The 21,657-nt window shown below is 38.8% G+C and overlaps 1 protein-coding gene and 1 pseudogene across 1 annotated transcript; one reads left to right on the top strand and one right to left on the bottom strand.

The window, feature by feature from the left end:
* The first annotated feature begins 14 nt into the window (after positions 1 to 14).
* On the top strand, positions 15 to 7,581 carry C1galt1c1 (C1GALT1 specific chaperone 1). The gene is made up of 2 exons (XM_004874607.4): positions 15 to 209; positions 2,248 to 7,581. The coding sequence occupies exon 2, from the start codon at positions 2,253 to 2,255 to the stop codon at positions 3,207 to 3,209; it is 957 nt and encodes a 318-aa protein (XP_004874664.1). The 5' UTR covers positions 15 to 209; positions 2,248 to 2,252; the 3' UTR covers positions 3,210 to 7,581.
* A 6,030-nt stretch (positions 7,582 to 13,611) lies between these two features.
* LOC101715260 (small ribosomal subunit protein uS12 pseudogene) lies at positions 13,612 to 18,784 on the bottom strand (annotated as a pseudogene).
* Between the last annotated feature and the right edge of the window lie 2,873 nt (positions 18,785 to 21,657).

Genomic DNA, 21,657 nt, shown 5'->3' with positions numbered 1-21,657 from the left:
TGCGTCTGCGCGAGCGGAGCAGGATCCTTTGCCCCGCCCCGCCACCTCGGATCAGCTTCCCCGACCTTCCCACCCTTAGCGAGACCAACGAGAGGATTCCGCCTGCATCTAGAACAGCCCACCCAGGCACCTAACCGAGTGGCGCGCTAACGTGAAAGGAGAGCTGTGCACCGCTGCGGTTTCCTGCGCCCGAGCCGTTCTAGACGCGGGTGAGTGTCTAGGCCGTGGTCCCCACCCTAATCGCACCCCGAGCAGCTGGACCACCACACACACCCGGGGCAGGTCTGAGCCCTAGCCCATTCCCAGCATGCTCCACGCGGGATGCCCGGACAGGTGCAAGGGGAGGACTAGAGAGAGGTAGAGGAGGAGGCACTCCCATGGCCCCTCAGTGGGGCTCTCTCTCCCTTCATTTCGACCTCCTCCCTTTGCCATAATCCACCCCACCCACCTTCACCTTCTAAAGAGGTTGAATCTAAAAACTACTTGGGCAGTTTCTGCCTTGTATCCGTGTGAATTTTTTTCTCTTCCATGTACAGCGTTAAGGTCCCCTGTGCTCTGCACAAAATATCCCATTATGTGTACCCCCAGTGTTTCATTTTTTTCCTCCTCTGGTGGAAAAAAAATCTTATAATAATTTGTGCAAATGATTTTATATGAAATTGTAGACTTCAGGGTTTTTGTTTTTTGGGTTTTGGAGTTTTTTTGTTGTTTTTTCTGTGCTGGGAATTGAACGCAGGCCCTTTTGCATGTTAGCCACTCTATCACTGAGCTGCATTTCCAGCCCTTCTTGAATTTTGATCAGTACTTTTGCAGCCAAGAGAAGTATCCTCATCAGAAAGAATCTCAAAGCACACATATGCCGTAGTCAAGTGAAGAGACGTGTGAATTATATATTGGCCGGAGATGAATATGAAATGCCAGAACCTGACAATTCTGTTATTAAAGCAGGCTTGTTTTATATCCCTTCTCTTTTCCTCTTAGAACTATGTTTATTGACCAAGTTCCATGAGTGACAAGAAAACCATCATTCTGCCTCTTTCCCCGCCAACTCAGGAATTACATCTGCTCTGGGTTCTAATCCACTTCTATCACTGACTAGCTTTGTGACTAAGTCAGTTCCTTAACCTCAGAGGTCCTCCATTTCCCTAACCATAAAATGAGAGTAATTATATTAGTTCTTAAGGCCCCTTTCAATTTTAAAAGACAAAGAGAAATTTAAGTAGCTCAGTACTGCTTTTTTTGTGTGTGTGGAAATGACGAAATGAGAAAATTTCCTAGCATAAATGTGTAGCGTACAATTTTTGATCAGCTGTATTTAATGTAAGCTTTTCTGTTAATTTTAACTGAAATAAAGGTATATAGACTTTTCCCTTTTAATTCTTCAAAGAAGAAAATGCCTTTTGAGGAAGTAAAAATGGTCATTAATGGTCTCCAAATACGCCTATATCAACTCATTTTTCATCTTTCATTATGGGTTTTTATTACATCAGTAGTTAGGGTACTGTATTAGAATCCACTTAATCTTAGGAACAGAAATGTAAGTATTAACATATATAATGTTAATTTCATGAAACTTGATTTAGATGTACTCTAAACAACCTAAACACATTAGCAGTCAAATAAAGCAGTAGGTCGAAATATGTCAGCACAGATAACATTACCAATTTGTCAGTAATAGGTGGTTTTATCTATTCAATTTAAAGCCTTCTTATCAAAGTACATTTGTTTTCAGAGGTGTTTAACAGTGCAAACTTGTGATATAAAATGCTTTAAAGAGAATGATGGACAGCCTCCAATGTTGGTTTTATGGGCTAGTGCTTTAATTTAGTACTTGATTAATTAAATCCTTGTAGATGAAATGCAAAAAGAGCCTCCCCAAAGCAAATTCCACTACATAGAGGAGCTTCTGCAAAGTTGCAATTTATACTGGACAGTTTCTCTTGGAAGGTAAAGATTCTTGGCCGGGCATGGTGGCACACACCTGTAATCCCCGCACTTGGGAGGCTGAGGCAGGATTGCAACAAGTTCGAGGCCAGCCTGGGCTACTTAGGGAGTTCAAGACCAGCCTGAACTACATAATGTCAAAGAAAAAGAAAAAAGATTCTGAGAGTGTTTGGTACTATGTGCAACTAGATTTCAAGCTTGGGAACTTTTTTTTTTAACATTTAAGAGAAAACTGTAAATATATAAGGAATACCAAATCAAATTGCTATACTAAGTATTTAAGGGTCTTTGTTTTCTTTATAGGAGAAATGCTTTCTGAAGGCAGTTCATTTTTGAAGGGTGTGATGATTGGAAGCATTTTCTATGCTTTGATTACTGTGCTAGGACACATTAAGATTGGTCATGGAAATAGAATGCACCACCACGAGCATCATCATCTTCAAGCTCCTAATAAAGAAGAGATCTTGAAAATTTCAGAGGATGAACGCATGGAGCTTAGTAGGAGCTTTCGTGTGTACTGCATCATCCTTGTGAAACCCAGAGATGTGAGTCTTTGGGCTGCAGTGAAGGAGACTTGGACCAAACACTGTGACAAAGCAGAGTTCTTCAGTTCTGAAGATGTTAAAGTGTTTGAGTCAATTAATATGGAAACAAATGACATGTGGTTAATGATGAAAAAAGCTTATAAATATGCCTTTGATAAGTATAGTGACCAATACAACTGGTTCTTCCTTGCACGCCCCACTACATTTGCTATTATTGAAAACCTGAAGTATTTTTTGTTAAAAAAGGATCCATCACAACCTTTCTATATAGGCCACACTATAAAATCTGGAGACTTTGAATATGTGAGTGTGGAAGGAGGAATTGTCTTAAGTGTAGAATCATTGAAAAGACTTAACAGCCTTCTGAATACCTCTGAAAAGTGTCCTGAGCAGGGAGGAATGATTTGGAAGATATCTGAAGATAAGCAGCTAGCAGTTTGCCTCAAATATGCTGGAGTATTTGCAGAAAATGCAGAAGATGCTGAAGGAAAAGATGTATTTAATACCAAATCTGTGGGGCTTTTTATTAAAGAGGCAATGACCAATCACCCCGACCAGGTAGTAGAAGGATGCTGTTCTGATATGGCCGTTACGTTTAATGGACTGACTCCTAATCAGATGCATGTGATGATGTATGGGGTGTACCGTCTTAGGGGATTTGGACATACTTTCAATGATGCATTGATTTTCTTACCTCCAAATGGTTCTGACAATGACTAAGAAGTGGAAAAAGAGCATGTATTTCATCACCATATAAGACATGTTGTAATAATTTGTAGTAATGACGACATATCCAACACAGAGGTATATTTCTTTTTCTTTTCTAATCTGGTGGCATTGGTATAATCACACATTAAAGTTTATTAGGGTATTTTATAAATGAAGTGGGTTTTTTTCTTAAAACATAAGAATGTTGGAAATGTTTTAAAAATAATTTGCAAATAAAGCATATAAGTATGTGATAAATTCTAAATTATGAACATTAAAAATCTGAGTGGCACACTTTTGCAGATTGATTAAAACATTTAACATGTCTTTGTAGCTTTTTATTATATACAAATGAATCTCTAGTGGATTTTTTATCAAAGTAAATCTTTAACTCTGTGTTTCCTTTACTCTTAAGGTACATTTATGTTCTAAGCTTCCCCAGGTGCCAATGGATTTGCCTTCACAAAATATGCAGCTGCTGGATGTGGTGGTGCATGTGTGTAATCTCAGCACTGGGGAGACTGAGCCAAGACAATCACTATAAATTTGAGGCCCAGCTGGACTACATAGTGAGTTCAAGGCCAGCTTGAACTACATGGAAAGACCCTCTCTCAAACAAACAAAAATCAACAAAAAACCACAACCAAGCAACTAAAATATTCCTAACCAGTGTTAAAGGAAGTTGAATTCTTTTACTGAGAGAAAAAGTAAAAATTACTTACAAAAGTTAAGTACTTTTCCTAGGATCTAAGTTAATATACACAGTTTTTTTTTAAGTCAGAATACACAATTTCTGTGTAACTTTGTACTTCAGTATGAAGGTACTAAAATTGGAGTGCGGACTATAAAGAATGTAATGTCATTTAACTCTATGGTTTTCAGAGTTAAACTCCAAACTGCAACTTGAATAAAAATGTAGCCATTGAGATTTATTTATTCCTGCTGTGGAAATCTTTTGAGAATTTGTTTTGGCCATTTGGCAGTTTCATTTACCTGAGTTATTTTGTTGAGACAAGGTCTCACTATGTAGTTCATGCTGAGCTTGAACTGTTGTGTAGCCAGGGCTGGCTTGGAACTCTGAGATCCTCCTGCCTCAGCCTCTTGAGTACTGGGATTACAAGCATCCGCTAGCATGCCCGGCTTTAGTCTCTTTTTTTATTGTTCATATTGAGATTTTTCCCATGTTTTTGGTTTGGAGGCTAACCTTGCCATCCAAGCTAGATTGCCATACCATCTGCCTAATTTCAGTAGTTACCAGAATCTTTATCCTGTGGTAGATAAAATTGCTTCTGCACTCATAATGTGTGAAATACTTGGAGCTGACTTGTCCTATAATCTGGTTAGCACATGCTGTATTGAGTCAGATCCTGAGCCCCCTTAGGCTGTGAAACCATGTCATTTTAGATATCAGTATTGCCTGTAACTGGCCGCATGATGCTAATGTCTCCCACAGCTTTAGCAGACCAGAAAAAATTTCCTCAGGCAGCAGGCCTTGGGGTTCAAATTACTGATCCACAGAGTAGTGTGTCAAACCCTTTAATTTCTTTGATCTCTCTCACTGGGACTTTGGTTAAGGTGAAATGTTATTAATTTTGAAGAATAATAAAATCTTTATCAAGCACCCTAATATATGGTCTCAGGTGCAGTTACTACACATGAGTACAGTGATAAACAGTATCTCTTTGACTGTGATACACTGCCCTCAACACTAATATATTAATATTTCTCTATTGCGTCAGCTTTCCCCCAAACACTAATATATTTTCTTCAGTTAATTATCGAAGTTGTACTAACATAACTGTTATCAAATTTGTAATAACTGGCCCTACCGAGGTGCCGAGTCGCGTGGAACACGCCGAATCAGCCTGCACCCTGGCAACAATCCACTGGACCACCCCCCACTCCCCTGTACAGCCACTTGGTTCCACACTACAAAGACACAGAGGACACCAGACCACCAGACCATGGTACTGAGTCCTGCTGCTCCTGGCCCAGAGGTAGGGGCTTCTGAGCCGCTGTCCCATTGCTCCTGGTCCAGAGGAAGGGGCTTCCCGGTCACCATCCCTCCTGCTGCTCCCAGCCCAGAGGAAAGGGCTTTTGGGCCACCACCTGTCCCACTGCTCCTGGACCAGAGGAAGGGGCTTCCGGGCCACCAACCCTCCCACCTCTCCCGGCCCAGAGGTAGGGGCTTCTGAGCCACCATCCCACTGCTCCTGGTCCAGAGGAAGGGGCTTCCCGGCCACCATCCCTCCCACTGCTACCAGCCCACAGGAAAGGGCTTTGGGCCACCATCCCTACCACTGCTCCCGGCCCCTGTCCCACATCTCCCAGCTCAGAGGAGGTAATCCGTGCAGGCACTAACAGCACCCCCCCCCAGTCAAAATGAGAAAACACATAAATAAGTCTCAAAACCAGACTTCCAGATCACCTACAGCAACCCCAAAGGGAAATGAGATGGAACACTCTGATACTCAACCACCTGTACTCCCTGAACTGGCAAAAAAGAGGATCTGAAAAAAATGAAATCAGAAATAATTTCTCAGATAACAGGAGAAATTGTGCCCCTAGTGCAAGACATGATTAATAAATCTAGAGAGGAGCTCAGGAACATGATGGAATCCCAACATAGGAAACAAATGGAATCCATAAAACAGATGCAAATAGATTTCCAGGATGTGAAAAACTCTACTGAAAGTCTACACAGCAGAATGAGCCAATGTGAGGACAGAATTTCAGATATAGAAGATAAGATTGCAATTAGTGACCAGGAAAAGAAAAATTGCTTCAAAATTATAAGGGAATATGAGAAATCAATCCAGCAGCTGCTAGATGATGCAAAGAAGAATAACATAAGACTGATTGGAGTCAATGAAGAAACAGGAGAGAGTGCAGATGACATAAAAAAATCTCTTCACAGAAATAATGGCAGAAAACTTCCCAAGCAGGGCAAAAGAGCTTGACATACAGATAGAGAAGTGAGGCATATAGGACTCTAGCTAGCCTTGATCAAAAAAAATCTACACATAGGCATATAATTGTGAAGATTCCAGAAACTCAACAGAAGAACAAAGTTCTACTACAAGCAGAGAAAAGAAACAAATCACATACAAAGGAAAGGCCATCAGAATCACAGCAGACTTCTCAACGCAAACCCTCAAAGCAAGAGCTTGGAGTGATGTATTTCAAGTCCTAAAGGAAAACAGCCTCCAACCCAGACTGATGTACCCTGCAAAATTATTTTTCAAAATTGATGGAGAAATAAGATACTTTCGTGAGAAAGAGTACCTTAGGAACTTAATGAATATCAAACCGAACAAAGTTCTACAAGCAGGTAGAGAAAAGAAACAAATCACATACAAAGGAAAGGCCATCAGAATCACAGCAGACTTCTCAACGCAAACCCTCAAAGCAAGAAGAGCTTGGAGTGATGTATTTCAAGTCCTAAAGGAAAACAGCCTCCAACCCAGACTGATGTACCCTGAAAAATTATTTTTCAAAATTGATGGAGAAATAAGATACTTTCGTGAGAAAGAGTACCTTAGGAACTTAATGAATATCAAACCAGCACTCCAAAAAATTTTAGACAATATCCTAGGAACAGACATTGAGGATCACAACCCCAGGAAGCCCAGCAGAATGAATCTGTTGGGCGTGAAAAGAAATTAAATGCAAAGGGTGAGAATCCAACAAACTTAAAAAGTCATGACAATAATAAATCAATATGTATGATTTTTAACCATCAATGTTAATGATCTCAACTCACCAATCAAAAGAAATGGACTGGCAGAATGGGTCAAGAAGCAAGATCCAGCGATATGCTGCATACAAGAAACACATTTAATTCAAAAAGAAACTCATAGACTGAAAGTTAAAGTGTGGAAAACAATATTTCATGTGACAGGAACCTGAAAAAAAAAGCAAGAGTAGCCATCCTCTTTCCAGATCTAGTGGATTTCAAATGAAAATCTGAAACACTCTGGTCCCAAGAATTTCAGATAAGGGATCATCAACTTGTCTGTACAAATCTATTGTGAACATGTGTTTTCATTCCTCTCAAGTAAAAACTTAAGAACAGGACTGTTGGTTCTTAACAGTAATACAAGAAATTTCTATATTGTTTTCCAAAATGGTTTTATCATTTTACATTCACATTAGCAGTATTAGAAAGTTCTAACTGGTTCACACCTAAGCTGACATTTGTTCTTTTAAAACTTTTAACTTCATCTCCCTAATGAGTGTATAATTCAATCCTGTTATTGTACTGATTAGTATTTTTCTGATTCTAGTGTTGCACACCTTTCCTTGTGCTGTACTGGCTATTTATCATCTTCTTGTGTCTACTTTTTAATTGGGTTGTCTATTAATGAGCTGTAAGAGCTCTGTATATATTCTGGTCATAGGTTATATGCATTATAAATATGGTCTGTTTAAGGACTAATTTTCATTTTCTTAATGATATCATTTAAAGTTCTAAATTTTGATGGAATTACATTTATCAATTTTTTTCTTTTATACATCATGTTTTTTACATCCTGGGAAATTCTTGCCTACCCTAAATTCATGAACATTTTCCCTTATAATTTCTTCTTAAAGTTATATAGTTTTATTCATTCATATTTAGGTTCATAGATCCTTTCAAATTATTTTTATGTATGGAAATAAAGTGTTAAGGTTAATTTTTTATATGTGGATACCAGGTGTTCTAGTGCCATTTGCTGAAAACACTATCTTTTCCTCTGCTCTTGAATTGGGTTTATGTTCTATAAAATATTAATGTTAAATAATCTTTCAAAACTCAGTGGACCATATATATTTCTAGATTCTCTGTTTTATTCCAATGATCTGTATATCTTTCCTTACACCAACACTGCCTTGAGTACTGTAGCTTTAGAGGAAGTCTTAAAATTAGATAATAAATGTCTTCCAACAAAGTTTTTATTTCTTTTTCTTTTTACTTTTCTAGGTCCTTTGAACTCCTACATAACCTTTAAATTTCAATATCCAATTCTTCATATAGCAAGTATACATAGACCTGAATTTTTATATATACCTTGTGTTTTCTAATCCTGCTAAATTCAAATACAAGTTCTAGGGGCTCCTAGAGATTTCTTAGTATTTTCTCTGTAGATGATCATTTCATCTACATATAAAGATTTTACTTCTACCTTGCCAATCCTATCCTAATTGTGTCATTTTATTGCCAGACTATTTTTGTTTAAGCCTATGTTTCAAAGTTTAATGGACAGATGAAGAGTAGGCATATCTGCCCTTGTGCCCCACCTTAGGGAGAAAGCATTATATCTTCTCCATTCATATAAGGCGTTTTTACTGGAAGTATGGAGTACATGTCTTTGATCTGTTGAGAAGGTTCTGTTCTACTTCTAGTCTCCTGATAGCTTTTACCATGAACAGTTGTAGAATTTAGTCCAGTACTTTTTATCCAACTATGGACAGGATCATATGGCTTTTTCCTTTCCTCTGTTAAATGATGACTTTTGGGGGTGGATCTTCCAATGCTGAACTAGCACTGCCATCCCTGTAATAAAACCACTTTCTACATACTGCCATATGACTTCTAATAATTTGTTTTGTTAAACAAATTTCTATCTATGTTCATACTTTTTTCTTCTATTATCTTTATCCAGTTTTAGGATTAGCACAATGTTGATTTCCTAAAATGAGGGGAGAAGTGTTCCTTTTTGTTCTGCTTTAAATGTTTGATATAATTTATCAATTAAAATGTGAGCCTGTTGTTGTTATATAGGTAGGTTTTCAAGCTAGGAATATACTTTCTTTAGTAGGTGCTATTCAAATTTTATATTTCCTCCAGAGTTAGTTTCATTAATTTGTCTTCCAAGGTACTTCTTAAAAGTTGTCAAATTTATTTTTAAAAAGATTTTTGTAATATGCTTTCTATATCCTTTTAAGTTCTGCAAAATCTGTGGTAATGTCTCCTAGATCTTGATATTGTAATTTTAAAAATGTATAATTGATATTGTGTAATAGGAAGAAAAAGTCTAAAGGAGTAGGGGAAGTGGGGGGGATAGGGGAAAGGAAAGAAGGGAAAAGAAAAAATATGAGAAAAGGAAAAAAATGGAAACAAAGTATTTGCAAATAGGGAAGGGTGGAGGGGGTGAAGGGAGGGCAGGGGAATGGGAAAAAATAAGAACCAAGATACATCATGTACAGGTACAAGATCCCAATGATGAATGTAACTGTATTTTATACCTAAAATGTACCAATAAACTTAATGGGAAAAAATGCTGTTTGTGCACTAATACACCAGTTCCATTCTGAAGGAGCTTCTGATAGCCACTTCTATCATGCTTCTGCATAACCACTATCATTTTAACCTCCCATTTAAAATCTCTACTGAAAATATTTTGGCTATTAAAAATAGGACACACATGTATAAATACCGAATAGTTTCTCTGGTGTGAGAAACTGAAAGTGTAAATAATGTCTAGAAGGTATAATAGATAATGTGAAATAGGAAGAAAAGGGGCAAAGGGGAAGGAAGTGGGAGGGGTAGGGGAAAGGAAAGAAGGAAATGGAATTAATATGAGAAAATGGAAAAATAGGAACAAAATCTTTGTAAATAGGGAGGGATGGAGGGGTTGAAGGGAGGGCTGGGCAAGGGTGAAAAATAAGAAGCAAGAGAGATTATGTAAAGGTGCAAATTTCCAATGGTGAATGTCATTATATTGTATACCTAAAATGTACCAATGATTAGAATGAATAATCAATAATGCAAAATAGGAAGAAAAGGTCCATAGGGGTAGGGGTAGTGGGAGGGGCAGGGGAAAGGAAAGAAGGGAAAGGAAAAATGATGAGAAATGGAAAAAATGGAAATAAGACTTTGTAAATAGGGAAGGGTGGAGGGCGTGAAGGGAGGGCTAGGAATGGGGAAAAAATACGAACCAAGATGCATCATGTAAAGGTACAAGTTCCCAATGAGAAATGTAATTGTGTTGTATACCTAAAATGTACCAATAAAAGAATTTAAGTAAAAAAAATGCAGTCATCTGAGATTGCAGATTAACCTTTTTAATAAAATAAATTTTAAATGAAAATTAAGTTTTTTGGAGATTTGTTGCCTTTCAAGTGCGAGTATTGATATAATTATATTTTATTGTTGAATATACTGTATCAAGTATCTTAAAGGAAAGGCGATTGTTTAAAAAATAATTCATCAAAAATATTTCCTTTTATCCACTGTAATTAGAATCATTACATTTAATCATTCAACAATGGTCCTATTCTTCGCTTGCATTTTGGCAGTGAGATGTGGGGATATTTTTTTAACATGAACAAATTAAGAAGAAATACATATTTGGAAAAATTTAGCTTTTTCTTTTCTTTCTGTCTTTCTTTTTTTTTTTTTGGTGCTGAACATTGAACTTGGGGCTGTACATGCTAAGCATGCATTGAACTTCTTAGCTACACCCCCAACCCAAATTTAACTTTCTGTGGCAAACTTTACTGTTGTCAATTGTGTTTTAACTGAGCAGGTTAATACCATGAGTAGTCTCTATCCCACTGAACAAAAATGGCTTTAAAATAGCAGAAAAAGAACAGCTACTTTTAACCAGAGATAATTTTTTAAAAATTCACATTTTCAGAACAATATGACATACAGAGAATCAGACAATTAGGCTTTAACACAGAGTGCTGTAATAGTTTATGGTGTGATGCCTGGGAAATATTTCTAGAGAGCAACCTGCAGCTTGTATGGGAAGTACCAGTCCACATTTCCAGCCATAAATACAGGAAACAAAGTTCTGCTCACTGCCTCCAAAGAGGTGGGCTCCAGAAGGGCAACCTGTCCCATTTTAGAAACTACATTATGAAAGCAATTCTCAATTCCTAAACTCTATTCTTCCTCAATTGTTTCTCTTCCCAATACATTTTTTTTGGTACTGGGGATCAAACTCAGGAACTTGGACTTGCAAGGCAGGCGCTGGAACCACTGAGCTAAGTCCCCAGACCCCCAATACATTTTTTTGCCAGCCACCCAGGTTCCACAGAGTGAATAGCTTCCATGGGGAGAAAATGCAGGTTTCCATTCTTTCACAGTAAGAAGGGTGTCTTCTAAGAGATACACAGAGGATAAAGGCATTTTATACAGAAGCAATAGAAATTTTATAATTGAAGCAGTGCCACAAATCCGAGGCCACAAATTGATTGGAAGGGACTTTGAAATCAGAAAAGTGTGGCCTAAGGGTTTGTGCAAACTTTATCAGAAAACTGTAGAATTTCAAGCATAGGTAAATTCAAACACTGAAAGATGTGGAAAATTTCCTAAAAGGGAATGATAAAGAGACCTTTCTTGCCTCATAAGTTAAAAATCACAAGACATATTAGACCATTCACATGGGCAGTACTGTACATTATTAATCCCAAACTGATCTTATGACTCTTGTCATAGAACCCAAAACACCACAGAGGGTAAAATATTCCAAGTGGACCAATCACAAAAAGGATCCTAGTGACTCAATTATCCAATTACCTCTGGCTATCAATTTAGTCTAGCCTGGGGCTGCTTCTTACAAGGAGGTGGCCTCCCATGGCTCACAATATGTTTTTCTAAGCTGTCCAGAATGGCCACAGCAATCTGTTGGACATGGGGATCGGTCTGTTCATGTTCTTTGATGTTGTATAAATGTTTCAGTCCTCCGTCTTCAATCAGCATGCTGCAATACCATGAAGGATACTTGCTACAGACATGTTGCATCCTCCAAACTGCCTACACCTGGACTCCCGGTGTTGTGAAACAGCCAAGTAACAGGAAAAAATGGTTAAAGGACCTGTATGCTATCATCTCACATCTGGAGTTGGCCATTTCAAAACAGCTGAATGCAAATCATCGAGAAGAGAATTCCTATAGCTACGGCTCAATGTCCAAGCTTGTTCATCTCTGGATATTAAATGGGCAATAATGCCAGCTGCAATGTAACTCACTTTCACTTCAGCACTGTGTAGGAGACTACTGATGTGGTCTATAAAATCCTTCCACATTAATTCAGAATGCAATTCTTGTACTTCAGCTATATTGTATTTCAGGATAAGAAATGTAAAAAGAGAGGGCTGGGGATATAGTTCAGAGTATAGTGGTTGCCTAGCATGCACAAAACTCCGTGTTGAATCCCCCATACAGACAGAGATAGAGATAGAGATTAGGTTATTCTTTTTCTTTTTCTTTTTCTTTTTCTTTTCTTTTCTTTTCTTTTCTCTCCCTCTCTCCCTCCCTCCCTCCCTCTCTTCCTCTTCTCTCTCTCTCTCTCTCTCTCTCTCTCTCTCTCTCTTTCTTTTTTGGTATCTGAGATCTAACTGAGGACCTTGTGCTTTCGAGGCAGGCACAGCACCACTGAGCTAAATACCCGCCCCCCCCCCCCAGATTATTGTGAAGTACCTCTTGGATATCATATAATTTCATCCATAAACATTTCAAATGTATCTATAAGACAGTAGGGACTTCTCTTTAAAAATGCACAATACCACTAGGACAACTGAAAAAATAACTCCTTAATATTGAAAATCCAGTACGTGTCAAAATTACCAATATGATTATTTTTTATCCTCTAAATTGGAATTCAACCTATGGAAGTTCTTTTTGTAATGTATAGGTTCTCTCTTACTCCCTCTCTGGCTATTAAAAATTTTGAGACAGGGTCTTGCTAAATTGCTAAATTGCCCAGGCTGGGCTTGAATTTACAATTCTCCTGCCTCAACCTCAATAGTGGCTGGGATTATAGGCATGCATTCCCATGCCTGGCCTGTCTCCCTTTTTGACATTTTTTTATTGAAGAAATTTGGTATTATTGTACATTTGCCCACAATCTAGTGCTGACTGCCTCATGCTGCTCCCTCTAACATGTTGTCTTGTGTTTCTTATTCATGGGTAGCTGAATCTAAAGTAGGGTTGCCAGATTTAGCAAATAAAAACACAGAGCTCCCACTTAAACTGAATTTCAGATAAGCAGTGAATGCTTTGTTAGCATAAGTGTATCCTGAATATAGTGCATGGGGCACACGAAACATTGCATGGGAGTTGCTTACACTAAAAAAAGGTGTTGGGCTGGGATATAGCTCAGTGGTAAAGGGCTTGTCTAGCATGTGTGGGGAACCTTAGTTTGACCTCCGTCACCAAAGAAGGAGGAGGAGGAGAATTGCACCTAGGGCCTCACATGTTGAGCATGCACTCTGCTGCTGAAATTCAATTTTAATTGAGCATCCTGATTTTTTAAAAAATTTTTTGAGACAGGGTCTCACTATCTAGTAGTCCAGGCTGGCCTTGAACTAATTACCAGTGTATGGCCCAGCTTAACCCTGAACATTTTTTTGGGAGGAGGGAGGTGTTTTGGTTTTTCTTAAATATGAGACTTTATTATTTTTATCTTTTAACCATCAAAATTTATGATCTCAATCTTTCCTTCTTGCCTTTGTACAGAGTCAAAAGAGAGACATTGGTATTTTAATAAACTTAAAGCTGACTTCAGGAATGTCACCAATAGCATGACCTTTTCAACCAAACCCACCAACCAGAACTTGATGTTTTCCTCAATAAAGTCTAAGCACTCATCATTAGGTCCAAAATATGTGATTTTCTTGCCATTCCTGATCAGCTGGACTCTGACACACTTCCTGATGGCAGAATTTGGCTATTTGATTCCAACTCCTGCTTTTCCTAACACAAATCCCTTTGCATGGGAAAAACCTCCAAAAGGATTGACCTTCAGGTTATGCCCATATGGCCTTTCTTGTCTTGTTTATCATGCCAATTCTGGTCTCGTTGGTGACTACAGAGATCCTTGGTAGTATGAAGACCACAACACTTGCCCGTCCTGCTGGTGGTGTGGGTTGAAGCAGAAAAGCTTTTGTTTTTTAAGACAGTGTCTCATTATGTAGTTTCGCCTGGTCTTGAATTGCCTATGTATCCCAGGCTGGCCTCAAACTCTTGGCAATCCTCCTGCCTCAACCTCTCAAATTTTGGGATTATAGGCATGTGCCACCACACCCAATTTAGCCTTGAACTCTTTAAAAAAATTTTTATTAGTACATGTTTACAGTACAAGAAGTTTACATTCATCTTGGGGAGTAAGCACATGTACATAACACAGCTTATTTCTTTTTTAAAATCCTCTTCCCCTTCTTACCAAACTCCCTTCAGCCTTGAACTCTTGATCTTTCTGCCTCAGCCTCCTAAGTGCTAGCTCTATGGGCATGTGTCACCACATCCAGCTGGGCATCCTGAATTTTATCTGAAAACTGTAACCTTAATCATTCTAAAGACTGTTGGATTCAGGTCCATGTATGTATGCATGTATGCATATATGTATAATTTTTGAGACAGGGCCTTACTATGTATCTCAGGCTAGCCTCAAACTCATGATCCTCCTGCCTCTGTCTCCTGAGTGCTGAGATTACAGGTAAGCACCATGGCATCTGGCATCAAGTTAGGCCAAAACTGCTTCATAGGTGGTGGTATGTTTTCCTGAGAAGCCATGTAACATCTGGTTGTCTCTCTATCTGGAGCTTTCAGGGAGGATCCTAGATCCTTATGCATGCTAGGGAAATGGACTCCCACTGGGCTATATCCCCAGCCCTTCAAGTCATCTTTTTAAGAAAAAAATTAGTGACTAAAAGGTCAGGCTCTGGGGTAGGACAGAGTTGACCTTGAGGTCTGGTTCTGCAACTTCTTAGCTGTGTGATCTGGGACAAATTAATTTACTTCTCTTTGCATTGGTTTCTCTATCTGTAAAAGGAAGCTAATAATAGTACCTATCTCATAGGATTTGTGAGGATTAGATGCATTAAAGTATGTAGAGGGCTACACAACATACAGTAGATGCTCAACAAAAACTAGCTATTTTTTTTAATGAGGCTCTTGAAGAATTATAGCTTTTAAATTTAGGATTTTCCAACATTACACTTTTAAATGCTCCACTCAACAGTTGCTAATTTTTGTGTTATTTATAAAAGTATTAATAAAGGTTTACTGAAGGAACAGCCTGTTTTACTTTGTCTAGCCCTTTACAGTCAACAAAAACCTTCAAATGGATTATTATCAAAGGTTTTTTTGGGGGGGAGGTACCGGGGATTGAACTCGGGACCTTGCGCTTGCGAGGCAGGCACGGGAACCACTGAGTTAAACCCCTGGACCTTTAGATCGATTATTATTTGATCCTCATACGGCTTTGCTATGGTTTCAATGTGTTCTTCCAAAGTTCATGATTTAGAAACTTCCCAGATTCATATGTTAATAGTACTTGGAGGTAGGACCTTTGGAGGACAGGATTTTTTTTGTTGTTCTGGGATTAAACTCAGGACCTTGTGTTTGTGAGGCAAGTGTGGTGGCACTGAGCGAAATCCCTGGCCCTAGGATGGCAATTAAGATTAGATGATCTTATGAAGTTGAGGCCCCTATTATGGCATTAGTGGCTTTATAAGAAGAGAAAGAGCCAGGTATGCTGACACATACCTGCAATCCCAGAATTTTTGGAGGCTGAGACTGGAGGATTGCAATTTTGAGCCCAACTTGGGTAATTTAGTGACTTAGTGAGGCCTTGTTTCAAAATTTAAAAAAAAATTAAAAAATGGCTGGGGATGTAGCTCAGTGTGAAGGTCCTGGGTCAGTCCCCAGCAACACACACACACACATGCACACACACACACATACACACAGAGAGACACAGACAGAGAGACAGAGACAGACAGAGACAGAGAGAGACAGAGAGAGAGAGAGAGAGACAGACACAAGCCAGCGTGTTTGTTGTCTCTTCATATGATGCCCTCTATCATGTTAGGATGTAGCAAGCAGGCCCTCACCAGATGCTGATCAGATGCCAGTGTCACGATCCATGACTTCCCAGCCTCCAGAACTGTGAGTCAAATAAATGTCAATTCTTTACATATTACCCTTTCAGGTATTTTGTTACAGGAACAAAAAATGGAATAAAGACATCACCTTTTAACCAGAGACAGATTTTATCCCTTTCTTTTACATCAGAAAAAACTTGAGCTTAGGGAAGCAACTTGCTCAACATAGCAGAGCTCGAAAGTTACAATAAAGTAGGGATTAAGCCCCAGCCCAAGGGTCTTTTCATGGAAAGCAGGTCTACCCTCTATGCAATGTTTTCATTTGTTTTACAACACTATCTTCTTTTATTTTTTAACTTTTCCACTTCATGTTTCTTTCTCAAACTACTTCCTCATGCTCATCCTTGGTGTTTCTTCACTTTTTCCCAAATGCAGTTGTTTCCCTAGGTCCTAAACTTGGGCCATTTTTATTGCCATATTCTCCTTTTATATCTAATCAATAGCTTCATCTGTTCAAATAGCTTCAATCACTTTCTATGAGAGGATGATTTCCAAATCTGTATTTTTGTCCTCTATCTCTTCCTTGGGTTTTGGATCCAAAATTTCAATTGCCTGAGTTGGGTGAAGTAGTACATGCCAATAATTCCAGCACTTGGTTGACTGAGGCAGTATCATCAGAATTCAAGGCCATCTCAGACTACATAATGAGACCCTGTCTAAAAAAAAATTAAATGGTGATGTCTAAAAAGACTTCAATCACTTGCTTGATGTCTCTATATGTCTTTTTCATACAGAATCTAACATTTGATAAATCTGCTTATTTGGATCCTGCTTTCAATCAATAAGGAACTGATTGAAGAGATTTGATTTCCTGGATATTTGATTACACTAAAGGCTTAATGTTAATTTTTTTAGGTACAATAATTGTATGTGGTTAAGAATATCTTTTAGTCAGGAGGATTGCCGTGAGTTTGAGACGAACCTGGGCTCCATAGTGAGTTCAAGGCTAGCCTGAACTACATAGTGAAATTCTGTCTCAAAAACAAAAGACTATCTTTTAGGAGCACAAACTCAAGGGTTTGTGGATGATATCATATGATGTCTTGGATTTATTTCAAAATAATCCAATGTAGGGAGTGGAGAAATAGTTAAAGATATTCATTATAGAAGATTGGCCATAAGATGATAATTGTTGAATGAGGTAATGGGTACGTGGGGATTTGATATCCTAGTCTATTTTTCTGTGGGTTTGAAAATTTATAAAATAAATACTTAAAAGATTAAATAGGTCCCAAACCAAATTGATTAACCTTGTCAACGTCCTGACAATTGTGTTCCTGAGGCAGGATATTAGGGTGTGGCAGACTGGCTGGGGAAGCAGGCTTGACCTGGTAATTACAAAATCCCAGGACACATGCACAGAAGAGTTCCCAAAGCCCTGCAGGTGTGCTTATCATGAGAACTCAAGTAGGTTTTCTTTTCTTTTTTTGTGGTACCGGGGATTGAACTCAGGACCTTGCGCTTTCGAGTCAGGGGAAGTGCTGCTGAGCTAAATCCCCAGCCCTCGAGTAGGTTTTCAATAGGATGGCCTGCCCCTGATGTCAGCCTGAGGAGGGGAAACACAAAAGGTCAGTTGACATTAAGGGTTTTTTTGACATTGAGATTTTTGCTACTGTGTTCTCTCATGGAAGATCATTCTTGTCCTATAGAGTGTACTTATTTTGCTCCTTTTACTTGGCCCAAACGAACTCTGCAAAACCTGTTTCTTTCCCCAGGTTTATTAAATGTAGAATTTTGCTACATTTGCATTTGTCTTACCAATTCTTTGTTCAAGTCAGAAAATACTTGGAAACTGTTATGTCTCATGAGGGTAGATTTTTATCTAGGGTCTGTAAAGAAATCCTACATCAATAAAAGAATTAGAGATATAAGTTCAGAAGGAGAAACAAAATCACTTTTTTTTCCAAAATAACTTTATTGGAAAGAGAAGAGCAAAATCATTTTATTGGGAAAAGGTGAGAAAAGAAGTAGATAGATAGCTACTTTGTTGGAGTAAGGTAGGGAGTCAGGAGTCAGAACCTGGTGTGGGGGATGTTCTCAGCCCCTATTATTACATGGCAAGAAAGGGGTTATAACTTGATTGGCTATTCTGAGACCACTGATTTGGCCATTGTCCCTTCCATTGCCTAAGTGTACATTCTTGGATAAGCACTTCTGTGGTCTCTTTGTGCTGTCCAGGTGCTTATCTTGTGAGATTTACAGCAGAGTTACATTCAAGGCTGAATTAGTAAAAAGGATACAGGTGCATTTTAGTGTATTAATATGGTGAGAATAATAAAATATCTATGTACTTATATATATGGGTGTGTGAGTGTTTAGGTGTTAGTGTATATTTTATATACTGAGTTTTTATAATATAGTCTTGTAATTATAGGGTAGTTTCTTTAGAAATGGCTCCTCAATCAAAAGTATTCCAGGGTTTTCTTGCCTTGAACAAAGAATTGGAGATGACAAGGCTATAACGATGCCAAAAATTTATTTGAAAACTGTGGGGTAAATGGGTATGGGATAAACCAGCTCTGCAGAGAAAACTTGGGCTGAACAAAGAAAAAAGGAGTAAACGCAAAAAGAAAAGCACATGCCACATTTGGACGTGGCACGGTCTACAATGCAAACTCACACAGGATAGCAGCTTTCGGTGACGGCTGGTCCTTTTTATGCTGTCCGCATCTTGTGTGAGTGAGAAGTTCTACACAAATGGTCCTCATGTTGCTCTGGGATCTGGCAGTTGACAGGTTCTGCTCATTTCCCCAGCCAGGTTTGCCATGCCCTATCTCCTATTTTACTCACCACCCCCCCTTGTTTCTTTTGTGCTTAATTGGAGATGAAGGGAGGAGGAAATTGGGCCTTGGCAAGAAGTGAACCAGGCCAGCCTTATCACTTCTCTTTTTCTTAGCTGCTTTCTCTCTCTAGCAGGGGTTTAACTCTTCATTTGCCAGAAGCCTCATTGAGGCCCTTTAAATTTCCCTGCCTGTCCTCCAACTTTCCCTACAAAACCACCTCTGGAAAGAGACTCCCAGTACCCCATGAATTCACTCTCCTCACTGCTGCCTGCTTAACTCTCCAATGATGTCTCCTTCCCTGAGAGATATTGTTCTCTTCCTTCCAGCATTGCTTTCCTCCAGATTCTCTCAAATCTTGCAATCTCCCTGCTGCCTTCATTCCACCCAGCTGCCATGGTTTGCCAAGGAAGCCTGTGTGTTGGAATAAAGACTGATTTCTCAGTTCCAAAGTTACATTTGAGAGCAGGATTTTGCTGGATGCAGTGGCACAGGCCTGTAATTCCCCCCTACTCCAGAGGCTAAGGCAGGAGGATCACAAGTTCAAGCCCACCTGGGGAATTTAATAAGTTTTGTTTCAAAAATTTAGAAAAAGGGCTAAGGGTGTAGCTCAGCACTCCCTGGGATCAATCTCATGCACTCCCCCCACCGTGGCCTGCTTCGAAAGCAGGACATACTAAGTGTAAGTAAAAAAAGAAACTGAGGGCCGGGGATTTAGCACAGTGGTTCCACCACCTGCCTCAAAAGTCCAAGGTCCTGAGTTCGATCCCCGGTACCAAAAAAATAAATAAATAAATAAATAAAGTGTAAATGAGGACCAAAATGCATAATAGTTATTGTGAAATAATAAGAAATTGTTCAAATAAGTAGAGGAACTAGGGAGGGGGTTGGGGACAAGGAAGGAAGGGAAAGGAAAAGAAAATAAAATGAGAAAAGAAGAAAAAAATGGAAACAGCTTTTGTAAATAAGGAGGGGAAGAGGGGTTGTAGGGAGGGTAGGGGAATGGGATTACAAAAAAGAATCAAGATAGATCATGTACAGGTACAAATTCCCTATGATGAATGTGATCGTTATGTATATCTAAAATGTACCAATAAACTTAATTAATTAAAAAATGTAAAAAAGAAAACTCCAAAATGTTTTAATAAAAATTAATTTGACTATCTAAAAAAAAACAACGAACAACATTTTTTTGGTTTTATTTTGCAGTGTTGGATATGGAACCGAGGGCCTCACATGTGCTAGGCAAGTAAGCTACATTCCTAGCCTAAGAAGTAAATTTAAAGCTTCCTCTTGTCTCCCCATTCAGTGGGAAGGAAGAGGGAAGATCTCTAGACCAGAGGGATGAGTGTCTATATCCAGACAGGGTAGAGTAAATGCTGAAGAAGGAGGTGGGTGGCTATAATTCCAGCAAGCTGGAGGCTTTCTGAGAAACAGTCGTACCCATGGGATTTGTATGCAAGGACTCAACTGATTACAGATAGAAAATATTAGAAGGGCTGGGGTGTAGCTCAGAAGTAGAGCACTAGCCAAGCACACATGAAGAAAAGAATTGAAATGAGAATGCCCTGGGATAAACCATTTAGTGGGCAATTTCTCCTGGACTACATTCACATATTTGAAAGGATTAGATAATTTAGGTGGGACAAATGCTAGTTGCAGCTCAGGGGTGGAGGGGAGAGGGAGCAGTTGGTTGGAGAAATGGAAAATTGGGGGATGTGAGTGCTTTTAGATTTTAATTAGATAAGTGCTACAAAGATGACAGCCTTATTGAAAAATGAATCTGGCTGTATTCCTGGATAAAAATGAATGCTCAGAATTTAGGAATTTTGAAAATTACAAAATAAACAAAATTAAAAGTTATGATTAAGAATGAGAGAATATAATTACTAAAGCTGAGTAATGGATATCATGGAACTTCATCACAATATTCTTTACTGTTACCACTTATATCTAGATCTCCTCCCAAAGTCTCATATATTCGGAGGTTTCTGGATCTAGGGAGTGGATATATGCATTAAGGGTGGGCCATAACTAAATTGGTCCACAGATTGGTTTAGCCTAGTTCTGGGTGTGGATAATGGGAAGGCCTACCCTGGGCGTGATTGGCACTAACCAATAGGCTTGTAGCCTGAATGGAATAAAAAGGAAAGGGAGGCTTGTTGTGCTGTCTCCTGCCTGCCATACCATGAACTCTTTCTCCTCTGCCATGCTTTTCTGCCACACCACCCCGCCTTGAAGCCAGCCAACTATGAACTAAAACATCTACAAACTGTGAGCTGAAATAAATCTTTCCTCCTTTAACTTGTCGGTGTTGAGTATTTTGTCCCAGCCATGAGAAAAGTAACTAAGACACCTACATTTTTGTGTATGTTTGAAAATATCCATAATTAATCTATGGATGCAGTTGCACACACCTTGTCATTCCAGTACTCAGGAGGCTGAGGCCAGAGGCAGGAGCAAATTTGGGGCTAGCTTGGACTACATAGTGAATTCTGGACCAGTCTGGCCTACATAGTAGACCTTGTCTCAAAAAACTTCATAATTAAAAGTTTTTTGTTCCTGTGATAGTGGAGGAACTGTGGTGGCTGACTGTCATGTCAGAAAAGCTAGTGAAGGATTTTGAACTAAAAAAATTATTAGAGGAAATATAATAATTTTATAATGCTTCTCTAGTTAACTGGATTTATTTGAAGGATCAATGGTATGTAGATAAAATATTCTGTGGCTATAGTATAAGATGTCTTCCAAAAGTTTTGACAAGATTTCATAACCACTGTTTTTGTTTCTTTTTTGTACCA

This window comes from Heterocephalus glaber, unplaced genomic scaffold (genome assembly GCF_053883595.1).
Source record: "Heterocephalus glaber isolate CG9 unplaced genomic scaffold, H.glaber_assembly_v1.0 deba00001729, whole genome shotgun sequence".
Classification (NCBI taxonomy): Eukaryota; Metazoa; Chordata; class Mammalia; order Rodentia; family Bathyergidae; genus Heterocephalus; species Heterocephalus glaber.
The sequence above is the reverse complement of the archived record's forward strand: the minus strand, read 5'-3'. Positions and strand labels throughout refer to the sequence as shown.